This window comes from Lupinus angustifolius, chromosome LG04 (assembly GCF_001865875.1).
Source record: "Lupinus angustifolius cultivar Tanjil chromosome LG04, LupAngTanjil_v1.0, whole genome shotgun sequence".
Classification (NCBI taxonomy): Eukaryota; Viridiplantae; Streptophyta; class Magnoliopsida; order Fabales; family Fabaceae; genus Lupinus; species Lupinus angustifolius.
In genome coordinates this window covers 20,675,509-20,691,259 of record NC_032012.1, presented here as the reverse complement: position 1 = coordinate 20,691,259, position 15,751 = coordinate 20,675,509, and the positions used below count along the sequence as shown (strand labels likewise).

Sequence of the window (15,751 nt, the reverse complement as noted above, 5' to 3'; positions counted from 1 at the left end):
CGAGATGTGAGGAACCAAAATGAACCATGCATTTTCTTTGCTTTCCTCCTCCCAACCTCACAACACAACACCTTTTCTCTCCAATTCTCTCTCTGTCATCCCAATTTCTTAGCTTTACTCTCCAACAAAATTCACTCCTTCTTCTCAACACACAGATCCCAAATCAAATATCTATCTCTTACCCATAAAATTGTAGCGGTTAGATTCCTTTCCCCCTTCCTTTTCTCTCACACTTCCACTCTTCTTCAGGTTTCGATTTTCTAGCTCCTTTATCCGAAAAAAGAGTAAAAATGGTTTCTTTGAATGTACCCAGATGAATGATTCATCCACAAATTGTTTTTTTGTAGATTCTAGTTCTTGATCCCATTTTCATTGATCAAAACCTTGTTTAGTTGATTTTAAGGTATTGGAAATACCAAAGTCTGAATTTTATGTTATCCAATACACTTTCGGATCGGTGTTAATGTAAAATCTCTTTGGATCTGAGATTTTGCTGGGAATAAAGATAGATTGTTGATGAAACTCTCTGAGTATGCAAGAAGGTTTTTTTAAATAGAATAAAAACAGACAATTTATGTGTGGTGGAGTGAATTTGTAATTTAGAAAAGTTGAAGAGGTTGAGTTTGTTATCATGGATCATGTGAATGGTGGAATATTCAAGCTTGGGAAGAAGATTGGAGCCGGATCGTTTGGAGAACTTTATTTGGGTCATTTCTCACTATAACAAAGTTTTAAAATAGAGTAAATTAATGAGTGTTTAGTTAAATTACACAAATCACTCACCATTTTTTCTATACCTACATAAGTACTTCAGTTATTTTTTGTTCGATACAAGTTGATATCTCATTATTATTTTTGGTTTGTTATGATATAATATAAGAACGATTTAAACAATATATCTTTAGAATTGTTGATGCATTTTGTAACAAAAAATAATAAAGATACATTTATTTGTATATTATTTGGACTTTTCTTCGTAATATATCATGTTTTGTTTAACTTAATTGCGTTCATCACATTTTTATTTAAAATATTATATTTATTTCTCATGCAGGGGTGATTAATGTAATGAAAGAATAAAAATTAGGGGGTTTGTGGAGGGGTAGAGAAGTGAGGGATGATTTGTGTAATTTCACTAAAACTCATAAATGTCAATGTAATTAACTTTTTAAAATATGATATGTTATCCTCCACCTTTTGCAAAAAAGAAATAATAACATTTGATAATGTTGTGAAATGATGGTTGTGTTTGGCAATGAGGATGGTGAGTTAGTGTGGGAAGGAAAGATGTGCAAATATTGATGTGGTGGCGGATTTGGATGAGATTATAGAGAAGATGTGGTGGAGGATTTGGATGAGATTATAAAGAAGATGGGGTGGAGAAGATGAAGAGAGGAAATAAAAAAATAAAAACAATTTTTAATTTTTATTTAAAATATTATTTAAAAAAAACGGCGTTGTTTTGTGAGAGGAAAAACTTACGCTTGATGACATGTCAACTTGTACATGTATGACCATTCAGTAGATGTCATGTTAACACTTAATATGTCATGCGAGCAAATATGTTACGGTTAACAGAGCCGAGATGACAGAAGGGCTAATGTAACTCGACATTGAATTTGTTGGAGACGAAAAGATCACTTAAAATTTTTTAGGACTAAATTAGTACCACGAAAAAGATGAGGGACCAAAATGGGTAATTATTCTTAACCTATTTTACATATGTTTTAATCATGAAAATTGAATTTACAATAGTTGATTGTTATGCAAAAGGTAAGTGAGTTTAAACTAATTACTAGTCCGATACAATATTATTTCAAAATACTAAAATATATTTCAACATCCCTTAAAGCTGAAGAATGAATGTTGACAATTCTCAAGATAAAAGATGATTGAATGAAGAAAGCTCCAAAATCCTTTCACTGAAGGTATGCATGTCTTTGTATTTGTCTCTTTGTCGAGTTTGCGTATGCCCCAAGGAAGTCTTTCTTCACAAATTGCAATCAATGCTCATGCAACTTAAGGATTGCATAGAATAATAGTCAAAGAAGACTATTGAATAAAATAAATTTAAAGAGATAGAAGAATTCTTCAAAATATAGCACTTGAAACTAGCAAGGTTGTGCTAAGATAATTAATAGAAGAATTCTTATTAGAAAATGAATTGAAATTGCAGGTAATGATGTTGTTCTCAATAACCAACATAATGGAAAGATGATCAAATGATATATTGCTCATGAATACCATCTTGATTAATTGGTCAAAGAATGAGAGAAGTCTAGAATATGATAAAATATGAACGATATTTGCTCAAGAATGATAATGCTAAAAAAATATCATATTGGTTTATTATTCAAAAAACGAGATGAAATATAGGCAATATCTGCCTCAAGAATATTAAGAAGAATATGATGTAATATGAAATTTTTTTGCTCGAGAATAACATGAGTAGAATATGATAAAACATGAGCAATTTATGCTTAAGAATAACAAGAGAAGAATATGAATAATATTTGCCTCAAGAATGTCATGAAGAATTGAGAGAAAGAGAGAGAGTATGAAGATCGTAAAAGAGAATGATAAAGAAAGAGAGCAAGAAAATGAATAATGATTCTTTGATTTTGGCTTAAAATCTAGGATGATGAACTCAAAAATGTAAACATCTATTTAAACAATTGCACTTTCTTCTTCCAACCCTTCTTTCCTTAAACCTCTGGAACAACTCTCTTCCTCTATCCTATGGAGGACATAATTACATCATTCTTATATCATATTAGAAATTAAAGAACAAGAAAAAATGTGTATTTTATTTATTGAATAAATTTGTATTGAATACAAGAGACTGATGAAGAACCCCTTTATACAAAAATGAAAACTACAAACTAACTTTCGAAACTAAACGTACTCCTAATAATGAGCTTCAACTAATAAAAAATACCAAAATATTTTCAGAGGAAATAAAAAAACCTGTGGCTAAATAAACACATTATTGTAAAAATGGAAAACTACATATTCAATTAATCAAATAAAAAATTCAAAAAATAGCATTTACTGAAATATCTGATACGAGCTCATCATAATCAAGATTTAATAACAATGTTATTTTCACAACAACTTCTACCTCAAAACTTGAGTTGTGAATGTAAAAACTTTTGTTGGATAAATAATTGTTAAAATTTAAAAGTCACATGAAATTATTATACTTCAAAAATAAAGTAGAGATAGTTCTTAAGCTTATTTAAATAATGCTTTGCAGGGTAAAGTTAATTAGTGATGGGGATGAAGTTAATTATTCTCCTCTCACTCTCTCTAATTCACAACCTACATAATCCTTAATCTCCTCTTTTATCTCCTAAAACTAAGCTATGAATCACAACCACTAAGTTCATGCAAAGAAGCTTTTCATGACAATTGTTCATTAGCAACTCAAAAAATGAAAAGAAAAAAAAAGAAATGTCATTGAAACTTGAAAGAAGAAGAAAGAAAACAAGATAAACTAGAGATCAAAAACGAAAAAAGAAGATATCTAAACAAAAATAATCTAAGTATTTTGGCTTGTCAATATGGTTTTAGGTGTATCAGAAGTATCAACAATATGTGGGGGAAAGTTAGGTACCCTCATATTTGAAGTGTCTATAAACTTTGCATTATTTATTACAATGGTGATTTTGTGCAATGGTTTACATTTCATGCTAAAGCCTTATTCACAACCACGCATTACTTCAGATATAATTGTAAGTTTCTTAATCTTAAGCAAATGATAAATACAAATTCATTAGATAGCAATGAAAATATAATTTGTAATGATATTGTTCTTATTATGCAGGTAGGACTAACTCTAGGGAACATTGTATATGTTCGAAATTTATTCGATAAATTCAACAAGGCCTTTGGATTCATCATTGATTTTGGTATGATGTGTTACATGTTTGCATTGGGTATAGAAATGGATTCTCATATACTCTTCAAAAGACCAGTTAGACAAACTAAAGCTGCTTATGGAGGACTAGTTTTCACATTCATCTTAACAGCTTTAATATCGCCTTTCTTGGTATACTTTAACGAACATAAACTACTCGAGTTTACGCTATGCCTTGCTACTACTGTTTCAAGCACAGCCTCGCCTGTCCTGACCCGGCTAATAACTCATCTGAAAATAGGCAAGTCTGATATCGGGAAGATCATAATCGCTGGAGGGATGCACTTAGATTTTATAGGCTCGCTGCTCCTTTCGATCGGCTACATATTTATCCCATTGTCATTATTTTGCAATGACTTGGAAGCGTCGCAAGGCATTTCGAAAGCGCTTATAATGGCAGGTGCAGTTATAGGACAGACAGCATTCACAGCAAGTTTTTCACCTATTTTTATGAATTGGGTTAACAATGAAAACCCAGAAGGTAGACCAATGAAAGGCTCACATATAATTCTAGCTATTGCCTTCATGGTCTTAACATGTTCCTTCTCCACTATGTATGATTTTAGTCCACTTTTAAGTGCTTTCTTAACAGGTGTTTCTTTACCTCGAGAGGGTAGAGTTTCCAAATGGGTTATCACCAAAATCAATTATATGTTGACTACAATCTTTTTCCCCATATTTTTCTTGTGGGTGGGGTATGAAGCTGATTTCAGGAAGTTTAAACCCGGAAGTCGTTCGACATGGGCAAGATTGATTACACTTATCATATTAGGAACAACAGGTAAAGTTGCTGGAACAGTTGTTTCTGGGGCAATGCTGGGGTTTAATTGGCCTGAATCAGTTGCAATAGGGTTGCTCCTTACCACCAAGGGTCACTTACATATCTACTTGGCTGCCAAAGCAGTAAGTCTTTGTTCTTCACATTTCTCTAGCCTTGTCATTACCTATATTGTCACTTATTTCTCTTGAAAGGATGATGCAATTCAAGTCATGTCAAAGTTCATTGTTCAACTCTTTGACAACATGAAAAAACCAAAAGCTCTGCCCCCCTCTCCAAGGGATTGAAGGGCAGAGTTCTTTGGTGTCCCCTCCAGTCAAGAATTAGGGGCTCATAATGAATAGCCGATATGCTTTTCTTATCTCATGCCTTTCTTCATTCATGGTTCAATATTCTAGTGTCCTAGGTAGAGGAACCACACCAATCCATCCTGAACTTGGTGGTTAAACTATACTGCACCACACCTTATGCCATGGTTTTAAATTGTAGTCGCATTGCAACCATTGCGTCCGTGATGTAGTTGTGGACATTTGCAAAATAACATAATTTCTATTGTAGTTGTGATTGTGAGCAACAATTTAAAACCATGGTATTACTAAAGGTTATATAGAACATGTATTAATTTGCATAGCGTGAATCTGATAGGCTCATAGCTTGTTCCTCTATTACCAGATGCATTGTGGTGCAAATACTTCTACAGGCATTGGGATGATAATTGCAATCTTTTTCACAGTTGTGCATGGCCCAGCCGTTGTGTCGAATATCATCAAACGTGCAAGGAAAAGAGCACCTAGTCATCACATGGCTCTTCAATTGCTTGACCCAACAAGTGAACTAAGGATCCTCCTATGCCTTCATGGACCTCAAAATGTTCCTTCTTCAATAAACTTCATGGAGATCTCAAGAGGATCATCGGACCCTGGCGTTCTCGTATATGTAGCGGACATGATTGAGCTCACCGATGACATATCGACCACGTTGGATAAGGATGAAGGAGTGCATAAAACTACTGTTAAAGACAAGGAAGTGATGGATATGAGAGACCAAGTTACAAGCTCATTTCAAAGTTATATAGCAGAAAATAGTGATGGTATTACTCTTAAAAGAACCATGGCACTTTCTACAATCAATAACATGCCACAAGATATTTGTGTTTTAGCAGAGGATTTGATGATTGCCCTCATTATACTACCGTTCCATAGGAGCCAGCGTCCGGAGGGAACCTTGGATGGTGGTAATCAAGGGTTCAGATATGTGAACCGGAAGGTGATCTCTCCTTTATCATAAGTACTTATTAACTTCTAAAATTCTGAATCAGCATTTTAAGTGGTGGTTGCAGCTACGTTGCGTCTATAGCAATTGCAAAAAATGTGGGGAAATGCAGCCGATGAGGCCGCAATTGCGATCGCAAGACTCCTAACACTGCAATATTCTCAATTGCAGTTGCGGAGTACAATCTAAAACACAGCTGTGAATCATTAATTTATTTTTAAAATTTGAAGCTTTGAAAAACCTCCTATTTATTTGATATGTATTGTAAAAAGATGATTACTGGACAAAGTGTAAAATCAATCAGGATAATGCTGTAGCCTGTAAATATTGGTAATATCTGTGATCAATTGCTGCTGCTAAAACAAACAAAATAATATAGATTCGAACAACAATTGTCTAATCCCAGCACCATGAGAAATCTAACATGTAAATATGTTGTTTGATTATTGCAATTCTCGACTTGAAAAAATATATTCAATATCACTCCGACTATTATACAATTGTAGAAAATACCAAAACTGTAATATTGCAATGAAAATAGCGGTCACAGACCACAATTAAGAACCTCTCATCTTATAATAGCTCTTCCATGTTATAGTTTTTCCACGATTTTTCGAATGCTCTATCTGATATATGTTGTCAAACAGGTCCTACGAAGTGCTCCTTGTTCCGTTGGGATCCTAGTAGACAGAGGCTTCAGCTCCATTGATAACATATCATCATCTCAAGTAACAATCAATGTGGCAGTGATATTCATTGGAGGGAAAGATGATCGGGAAGCACTCGCATATGCTAGCCGCGTAGCACGACATCCACGAGTAAAACTAACAATAATAAGATTCTTGGTAGATCCAAATGCAGAATCCTCAAGATTAGTAGGGTATAGGGTCATCCTTGAGGAGCAACAAAAGGAGATGAAGTTGGATGATGAATACTTTGCACAATTCTATGAAAAGCATGTAGTAGGAGGTCATATGTCATATACAGAGAAGCATCTTGCAAATGCTGCTGAAACTTTTTCTACTCTAAGATCATTTGAAGGACAATACTCATTGGTCATTGTAGGAAGAGAAGGAGGGTTGAACTCTATATTGACTAAGGGAATGAATGATTGGCAACAGTGCCCTGAACTAGGACCAATAGGGGATGTTCTTTCAGGACCAGATTTCTCAATGACTGTTTCTGTGTTGATCATTCAACAACACAGACTTAAAGGAGAACTTGATGGATTGGATGATGATTTTTCTATCATGTAGGTTTCAGATGGATAGGTAGTGTAGTAATTACCTCAAAAAAATGGATAGGTTAGTGTAGAAGTAGACACTAATTGTAGCAAGAGGAAATAGATCAATGCTAGAGTCATTTGGTAAATATTGTAAAGATAATAACTTCCTATTTCAATTTATCTAGCAAGAGGAATGTTCTATCTTGATGTTGGTAGACTCGCAATATAGTAGTTTTTGATACATAAATATAGTGATTCGAATTGCGGACCGCATCACGTGATCTTCTATCTTAATGTTGGTAGACTCACGATATAGTAGTTTCTGATACATAAATACAGCAAACATTTCACAAAACATCCAAGGGTGGTTTTCTGCCAGCTTCTCAAAGTTATCCTAAGGACATTCCAACAATAATGGGTTACCAAAGATCACTCAATAATCAAGTGATACATGATATAATATTTATACATCACAAAATACATGTATACATTGAAAGTGCCACTGCCAGCTGCATCAACACTTTCCCTTGAGGATTTCTGTATGGACACTCCAAAACAAGCCTCTAATAAGAGAGGGAATGTATCTGTTGTCCCAAAAAAGTGTCACTTCATGTGTCACTTTGTGATTAGTTTAGAAAAATGTATTTAAATTAAAAGTTTAATAATTAAGTATTTTTTTAATCAATCACAAACAATAACATATAGAGTGACACACTTTACGGGACAAAAGATGAATTCCTATAACAGAGAACTTGAACTTAGATTCAAGAATTCTTAAAATGTGACACATCTTAGCTTTTAGAAGCCACTAAAATAAAAGCCTAAATGGACCTCTACAGCCAGAGTTTGCAATATAGATTACATGTAGTCAGGAATTAACTTATGCAGAAATTGACCTCTTTTCAAATTAAAACTGATTCCAAACCAGATAAGTAAAAGTTCTGAAAATTTTACTCCATATACTCTTGTCTCATATGTTTGTCTTGGAACAAATTGCATGGTGTTTTGAGGAATAAAACTCATTTTATGCAGAACTCAGTACATGCTGTCATGTCATACTCTATTGTAGACCTGACCCTATTTGAGATGCAACTAGTTTTTCTAGGAACCATCTAAAAGGTTCTGTATGTTGACTTTTATATGCAACTAGAATCAGCTTAAACTAAGATATATCTCTTCAACTAAGACACACACAAAAAAAACACAAAAAAAAAACAATTTTTATTTATTTTTGTGTGTCTAACAGGATAAATCAAGGCTACATAGTTCTTTTAGAGAAATCAAGGCTACATAGTTCTTTTAGAAAATAGTTGATTAGTTGATATATTTTTATTTTATCCACATAAAAAGTAACAAGACAAGGTGGCACGACAAGGTACTAGTCCTATAGTGAAGCCACCTCACTTTATCTAGACGACATAAAGTAGCGCGACAAGACACTCAGCCTATAGTGGAACCACTTCACGTCATTTTTAAAATTATTCGAAAAATTTATTTTACAAGATAAGGTAACACGACAAGACACAAGGCCTATAGTGGGGTTACCTTACCTCGTTTTGGACAACATGAAGGAGCCCGACAAGACACTAGCCTATAGTGAAACTACTTTGTATTATTTTAAAAAATATTTTTTTCTTTATTGCATTTTACACATCACCTTTAAATTTATTTATGAAGAGAAAGTAACACGATAAGACACCAGGCCTATAGTGAGGTTACTTTTGTTGATACTTTTATAATTCAGTTTTGTTAGTTTAGATAAGCTTACTATTTTTAGATAGATAGTTAGCTGAGACTTGTTATAAGTAGTAGAGCTTAGGCATTGTGTAAAATTGAATAATTCCTCTCTTGTATTGCTGTTAGTGATATACTAATATACATTGCACACTCTAAACTTCTTCTTCTTTTAATCCTCTTCATTCCTTCATTCCTTCTTCTTTCTTCCTCTGTTTCTTACTTTCTTGCTGCACTTAGTGTGCCTCTGCCTGGTTACAACAATGGTATCAGCAGCTTTGTAGGTGTGGATTCTGTGTGGATCTTCGAAGGGGACCTGTGTGAGTTTCTTCGTGATCAGTAGAAGCAAGAGCAGAGATGACAAACAATGGTGGTTTCTCATTGACACTTCCCATCTTGGATGGCAAGAATTATGATCGATGGAGGAATCAAATGAAAGCTATCTTTGGCTTTCAAGAAGTGTTTGAAGTGGTTCAGCATGGTTATCAAGAGATTGGGGAAGGAGCTACTGAAGCTCAGAGAGCAATCTACAAAGAAGCCAAGAAGAGAGATTGCAAAGCTCTCTTTCTTCTGCATCAATGTGTTGATGAGGCCAACTACGAAAAGATTAATGGTGCTGAAACTGCAAAACAGGCTTGGGATAGCCTAGAAAAGAGCTATGAAGGAATGACCAAGATCAAGAAGGTTAAGTTGCAGCAGCTCAGAAGGCAATATGAGCTCCCGCAAATGGAGGATAGTGATTCAGTGGCTGAGTACATGACCAAGATTTTGGCTCTTTCTAATCAAATGAGGTCATGTGGCAAAGTATTGAAGGAGAAGAGTATAATGGAGAAGGTACTTAGGACCCTCACTTGCAAACATGACCACATTGTAGTTGCAATTGAGGAGTCCAAGAATCTTGAAGAACTCAATATTGAGGAGCTACAAGCATCTTTGGAATCTCATGAGTTGAGATTGAAGGAAAGAAATCGATGTTTAGTGGAAATCAGGAAAAGAATCTGATTCTAAAGGTTCTGCCAAGAATGCAGATGGTAGAAGAAAGCTTGACAGAAAGAAACTGCAATGCTACAAGTGCAGGAATTATAGTCATTTTGCTTCTGAGTGCAAAATGAATATATGGTCAGACATGAGAGAAGAGGAAGCTGGCTTGGCTCACAATGACCAAGAATCAGATGAAGAGCATTGCTTGCTAATGGCCACTACAAGAACGGATCAAGATAATGAGGAGAAGGCTGAGTTTTGGTATCTTGACACAGGATGCTCCAACCATATGTCAGGAAGGAGAGACTGGTTTGATACTCTTGATGAATCTACCAAAAGCAGAGTTAACTTTGCAGACCAAAGCTCAACCACTGCTGAAGGTGTTGGTAGAGTAATGATTTAGAGACAAGATGGCAGAAAGTCATACATTTCCAATGTACTTTATGTACCAAAGATGAAGCATAACTTGCTTAGTCTTGGTCAATTGTTGGAAAAGGGTATGAGATGGTGATGAAGGATGATCTACTCACTATCTTTGATAAGAAGGCTAAGAAGATTCTCAAGGCTCCTCTATCTTCCAATAGAACATTCAAAGTCCAAATTCAAGTTGGTGACCAGAAATGCCTTCAAGCTAACACAAATCAGGTTACTTGGTTATGGCGTCAAAGGTATGGCCACCTAAACTTTAGAAGTCTAGAATCTCTCAGCAAAAACAAATCAGTATTGGGGTTACCATTTATCACAGTGCCACCAACCTTGTGTGATGAGTGCCAATTAAGCAAGCAGGCAAGGAATTCATTCAGTTATGATGTACCTTCACGAGCAAGGAAACCATTGGAGACTGTTTTCACTGATGTGTGTGGTCCTCTTGAAGAAGAGTCAATTGGAGGCAACAAATACTTCCTCACCTTTATTGATGACCATACAAGAAAAATATGGATCTATCTAATTAAAAGGAAGAGTGAAGTATTTGAAACATTTCAGAAGTTTAAAGCTCAAGTTGAGAAGCAAAGTGATCTGAAGTTGAAACAAATAAGGTCAGATGGTGGAGGTGAATACACCTCAGGTCAATTCAGTGAATTCTGCACCAAACAAGGGATCTCTCATGAGGTGATAGCCCCTTATACACCTCAACACAATGGCACTGCAGAAAGAGCAAACAGAACACTTCTCAACATGGCTAGGAGCATGCTGAAGACAAAGAAACTACCCAAGAAATTCTGGGGTGAAACTGTCTCAACAGCAGCCTACATCATCAATATATGTCCATCCAAGAGATTGAACTATAAGACCCATGAAGAAGCTTGGTCAAGCCTAAAACCAAGTGTAAGTCACCTGAAGATCTTTGGCTCAATTTTCTTTGGACATATTCCTGAGATAAAGAGGGGAAAGCTTGATGATAGAGGCTCAAAACTCATCTTTCTTGGCTATCATAGTACTGATGTATACAGAGTTTTTGATCCCCTAACTCATAAATTCTGTATCACTAGAAACTTAAAGTTTGATGAGAGCTAATGTTGGAGTTGGAATGAGGAAGCTAGCACTTCAAGAGTAAAAGATGGCTTACTACTTGAAGATGGACCTAGGCTGCTAACTGATGAAATTGTAGACAACTTGCACAACTCTAAAAGAGGTGAAGTCACTGGTAATCCATCTCATGCTCCACATAGTCAACCTGCTACTTCATCCTCATCTTAAAGAATAAGACAACCATCATCAAGATTGAGAGACTATGATGTATTCCCTGACTCTACAATCACAGCAGAAGGTGATTTTGTTCACATGGCAGTACTAGCTGAAATGGAACCAATCAGTGTAGAGGAAGCTCTTGATCAACCTCACTGGATTAGAGAAATGGAAGAAGAGTTAATGTCCATAGAAAGAAATAAATCATGGACACTAACAACTCTTCCAACTGACAAGAAGGCAATTGCAGTTAGGTGGGTGTTCAAGACCAAACTTAATCCTGATGGTCAAGTATCAAAGTATAAGGCTAGGTTGGTAGCAAAAGGTTTCCTGCAATAACAAGGACTTGATTATGATCAAGTGTTTGCACCAGTAGCTAGAATTGAGACAGTGAGGTTGGTAATTGCCTTAGCTAATCAGAATTCTTGGCACATTCATCAAATGGATGTGAAATCTGCCTTTTCGAATGGACCACTTCACAAAGAAGTTTATGTGTCTCAACCACCTGGTTTCATAACAGAAGGCAGAGAAAAAATGGTATACAAGCTACACAAAGCACTCTATGGACTTAAACAAGCTCTAAGAGCCTGAAACAAGAGGATAGATGCTTTCTTGTTACAACGTGGCTTCACTAAATGCGCAACTGAGCATGGTGTCTATGTAAAAGGAAACTATGCAACTGATCTACTAATTCTGTGTCTTTATGTGGATGATCTCCTCATAACAGGTGCAGAATTTGGCAAGATTCTAACATTTAAAGAAGAGATGCAAGCTGAGTTTGAGATGACTGATCTAGGGGAACTCTCCTACTTTCTAGGCATCAAATTTAATAAAACTAAGGCTGGAACATTGATGCATCAAAAGAAGTACACAACTGATGTATTGAAGAGGTTTGAGATGATAAATTGTAATCATGTATCAACTCCTATTGATGCAGGGACAATACTATGTGAAGAAGGAACAGATCAAATGGTAAGCAAAACTCTGTATAGACAAATGGTGGGCTCATTGAGGTACATCTGCAATTCAAGGCCTGATATTGCATTTGGTGTTGGCTAGATAAGCAGATTCATGGAATCTCCCAAGCAAAGTCATCTAATTGCAGTGAAGAAGCTACTTAGATACTTGAAAGGGACCTTAAACTATGGGATCATGTACCCTGCTGAATTGAAGAAATGCAACAAGAACCTATGTGGTTTTTCTGATGCTGATTGGTGCTGGGACAAAACAGATAGGAAGAGCACTACAGACTATCTCTTTCTTCTTGGCTCTGCTCCCATAAGTTGGTGTTCCAAGAAGCAAGAGGTGGTAGCTTTGTCATCATGTGAAGTAGAGTATATTGCAGCTAGCATGAGTGCTTGTCAAGCTGCTTGGTTGAGTGCTCTTATGGCAGAATTGAAGCTGAAAACAGAAGAGGTGAAGTTACAGCTAATGGTTGACAATAAATCTGCTATAAACTTGGCTATGAATCCAGTTGCTCATGGTAGGAGCAAGCATATTAAAACCAGATTTCACTACATAAGAGAACAAGTGAACAAAGGGAAGTTGGAATTGAAATTCTGCAGTTCTGAAAATCAATTGGCTGACATTTTAACCAAGCCATTGAAGAAAGAAAGATTTGAAACTTTGAGGAGGAAGATTGGCTTAGAAAGGATCAATGCAAACTGAATTAAGGAAGAGTGTTGATACTTTTATAATTCAGTTTTGTTAGTTTAGATAAGCTTACTATTTTTAGATAGTTAGTTAGTTGAGACTTGCTATAAGTAGTAGAGCTTAGGCATTGTGTAAAATTGAATAATTCCTCTCTTGTATTGTTGTTAGTGATATACTAATATACATTGCACACTCCAAACTTCTTCTTCTTTTAATCCTCTTCATTCCTTCATTCCTTCTTCTTTCTTCCTCTGTTTCTTACTTTCTTGCTGCACTTAGTGTGCCTCTGCCTGGTTACAACAACTTTAACTCATTTTATATGATAATGGAGTAATGCGACAAGACATTTGGCCTATAGTGGAATTACTTCATATCATTTTAAAAAGTAATTTTTTTCATTGCATCTTTCACACGTCACCTTTAAACTTATTTGAAAATTTATTTATGAAGATAAGGTAACACGATAAGGCACCAAACCTATAGTGGAGTTACATTTTCTCATTTTAGACGACATGAAGTAATGTGACAAGGCACTTGGTCTATAGTGGAACTACTTCCTATCATTTTTAAAAAATATTTTTTTTACACATCACCTTTAGAATTATTTGAAAATTTATTTATGAAGATAAGGTAACACGACAAGGCACCAAGCCTCTAGTAATATTACTTTACCTCATTTTAGACGACATGAAGTTATACGATAAGACACTTGGCCAATAGTAGAACTGATTCATATCATTTTAAAAATATTTTTTTATTGCATCCATACACATATACATACACACTACTAAATAAATAAATAATATTTACTAAAATAATAATAATAAAACAGAATAATAAAAATAACAAAATAAAATAAAAATAAAACAGAAACAAAATCGAAAATAAAAAAATATATATAATAAATTAATAATAAAAAAAATGGGGATTTAGGGTGTGGGGTTTGAAATTGATTTGGGGTTTAGGGTTAAAATAAAATTAAATTGGGATTAGATTTCAAAATCAATTTGGGAATTAAGTTTCAAAATCAATTTAGAGATTAGGGCTAGGGTAAAATTAAATCGGGGTTTAGGGTTGCAATGGAGGCAACATCGGAGGTTGGTGGCCGAAAAAGGATGGGGCAACGACTGCCAGCCATGAGGACCGCCGTTGGATAGGGCGGTCTAGCCCCTCTGGGCGTGGCTGGGACATGCAGTCCTCCATGGCTGCTATCTAGTCCCTCCCCTTACCACGGTGGGGCTGCGACGACGGCTTTAGGCGGAGTCAACACCATATTTCACAGCTGCGTGCAGAAAAGTTTACAAAAATACACAAAATATATGCAATGACAACACATATAGTAAAGAAGAAGACAAAAAAAGGTTAGGAATGTACCTAAAAGAGAACTTGAATGTAGTGAATATTAGGTGAGAGCTTTCTATGGCGACTCTGTTGGGGATAGGCAAGAGTCTAGCTTGTTAAGATTAATTACGTGGATATTTGGTTCTTTATTTTAATTTTATCCTTTCATTTTACTTTTTTTTGTTATTTGTTTTAAACTATTCATTTGTAAATAATCATTGTATATAGAATTTGTGTTTTGCTACCGTGTACAGGTTCTAGGGTTATTATTTGGTTTTTATGCATTTACGTTATCAAGGTTTGTACACTCTCCCACACTCTTCACTGGGCCTATTCAACTATTGTTAGCGATACATTGACTTATCGTTATTGGACCTTTGTGTATATTTTGATATTGCACTGATGTATCACTCGGATTGTTACTCGGTATTATGGATATGGCCCCAATCGTGTCTCGTACATCTTCGTCTCATATTCGTTAGCGATACATTGACTTATCGTCATTTGTCCTTTGTGCATATTTTGATATTGCGCTGATTTATCACTCGGATTGTTACTTGGTATTATGGATATGGCTCCGATTGTGTCTCATACATCTTCGTCTCATATTCGTGATATCTGAGTCGTCAACTTCCACTTGTGACGACAGTTCGGAGACCTAGAGGAAGTCTAGTACCACTAAATTTTGCATATATGGACATTAGAACTTCACCCTAGAGTTTTGCCTTTTATTCTGAACAAACCTTGTAAGATCAAACACTTTTATATAGGACAAGGAAGTATACATTTTGTATTGTTATTTATTATTCGACATAAAGTTGGGAAAATTTCCTCTCACAATAATGATGACTCACCATCACATGAGCCTGAGTGAATTAAGCTACCATTGCACTTTGATATCCTTATGCCATGATGAAAGACTCACAAATTATTTTTCATAATTCCATCCACATACATATCATGCACTCATGAAAAAAATCATAATAGCATCTGTATGCATGTAAAAAAATCATAGCACTCACATGCATATCATACACTAAATAAAAGCAAAAAAAAAATATCATAACATCCATGCGCATGTCATGCATTTAAAAAAATCATTTCATAGTAGCATCTATAACCATATCATGTGTAAAACAAAAATGCGTTACTTGCATTCATG

At 35.2% G+C, this 15,751-nt stretch overlaps 1 protein-coding gene across 1 annotated transcript; it reads left to right on the top strand.

Moving 5' to 3' along the window:
- Positions 3,305-7,725, top strand: LOC109346162 (cation/H(+) antiporter 28-like). The gene is made up of 4 exons (XM_019585566.1): positions 3,305-3,734; positions 3,827-4,822; positions 5,370-5,963; positions 6,617-7,725. Exons 1-4 carry the CDS (start codon positions 3,564-3,566, stop codon positions 7,223-7,225), a joined length of 2,370 nt encoding a protein of 789 aa, XP_019441111.1. The 5' UTR covers positions 3,305-3,563; the 3' UTR covers positions 7,226-7,725.

Coding starts and splice junctions, on each gene's coding strand:
- LOC109346162 (XM_019585566.1), top strand. CDS start 3,564: ATGGTTTTAGGTGTATCAGAAGTATCAACAATATGTGGGGGAAAGTTA. Junction 3,735..3,826: donor GCATTACTTCAGATATAATT/GTAAGTTTCTTA, acceptor CTTATTATGCAG/GTAGGACTAACTCTAGGGAA. Junction 4,823..5,369: donor TCTACTTGGCTGCCAAAGCA/GTAAGTCTTTGT, acceptor CTCTATTACCAG/ATGCATTGTGGTGCAAATAC.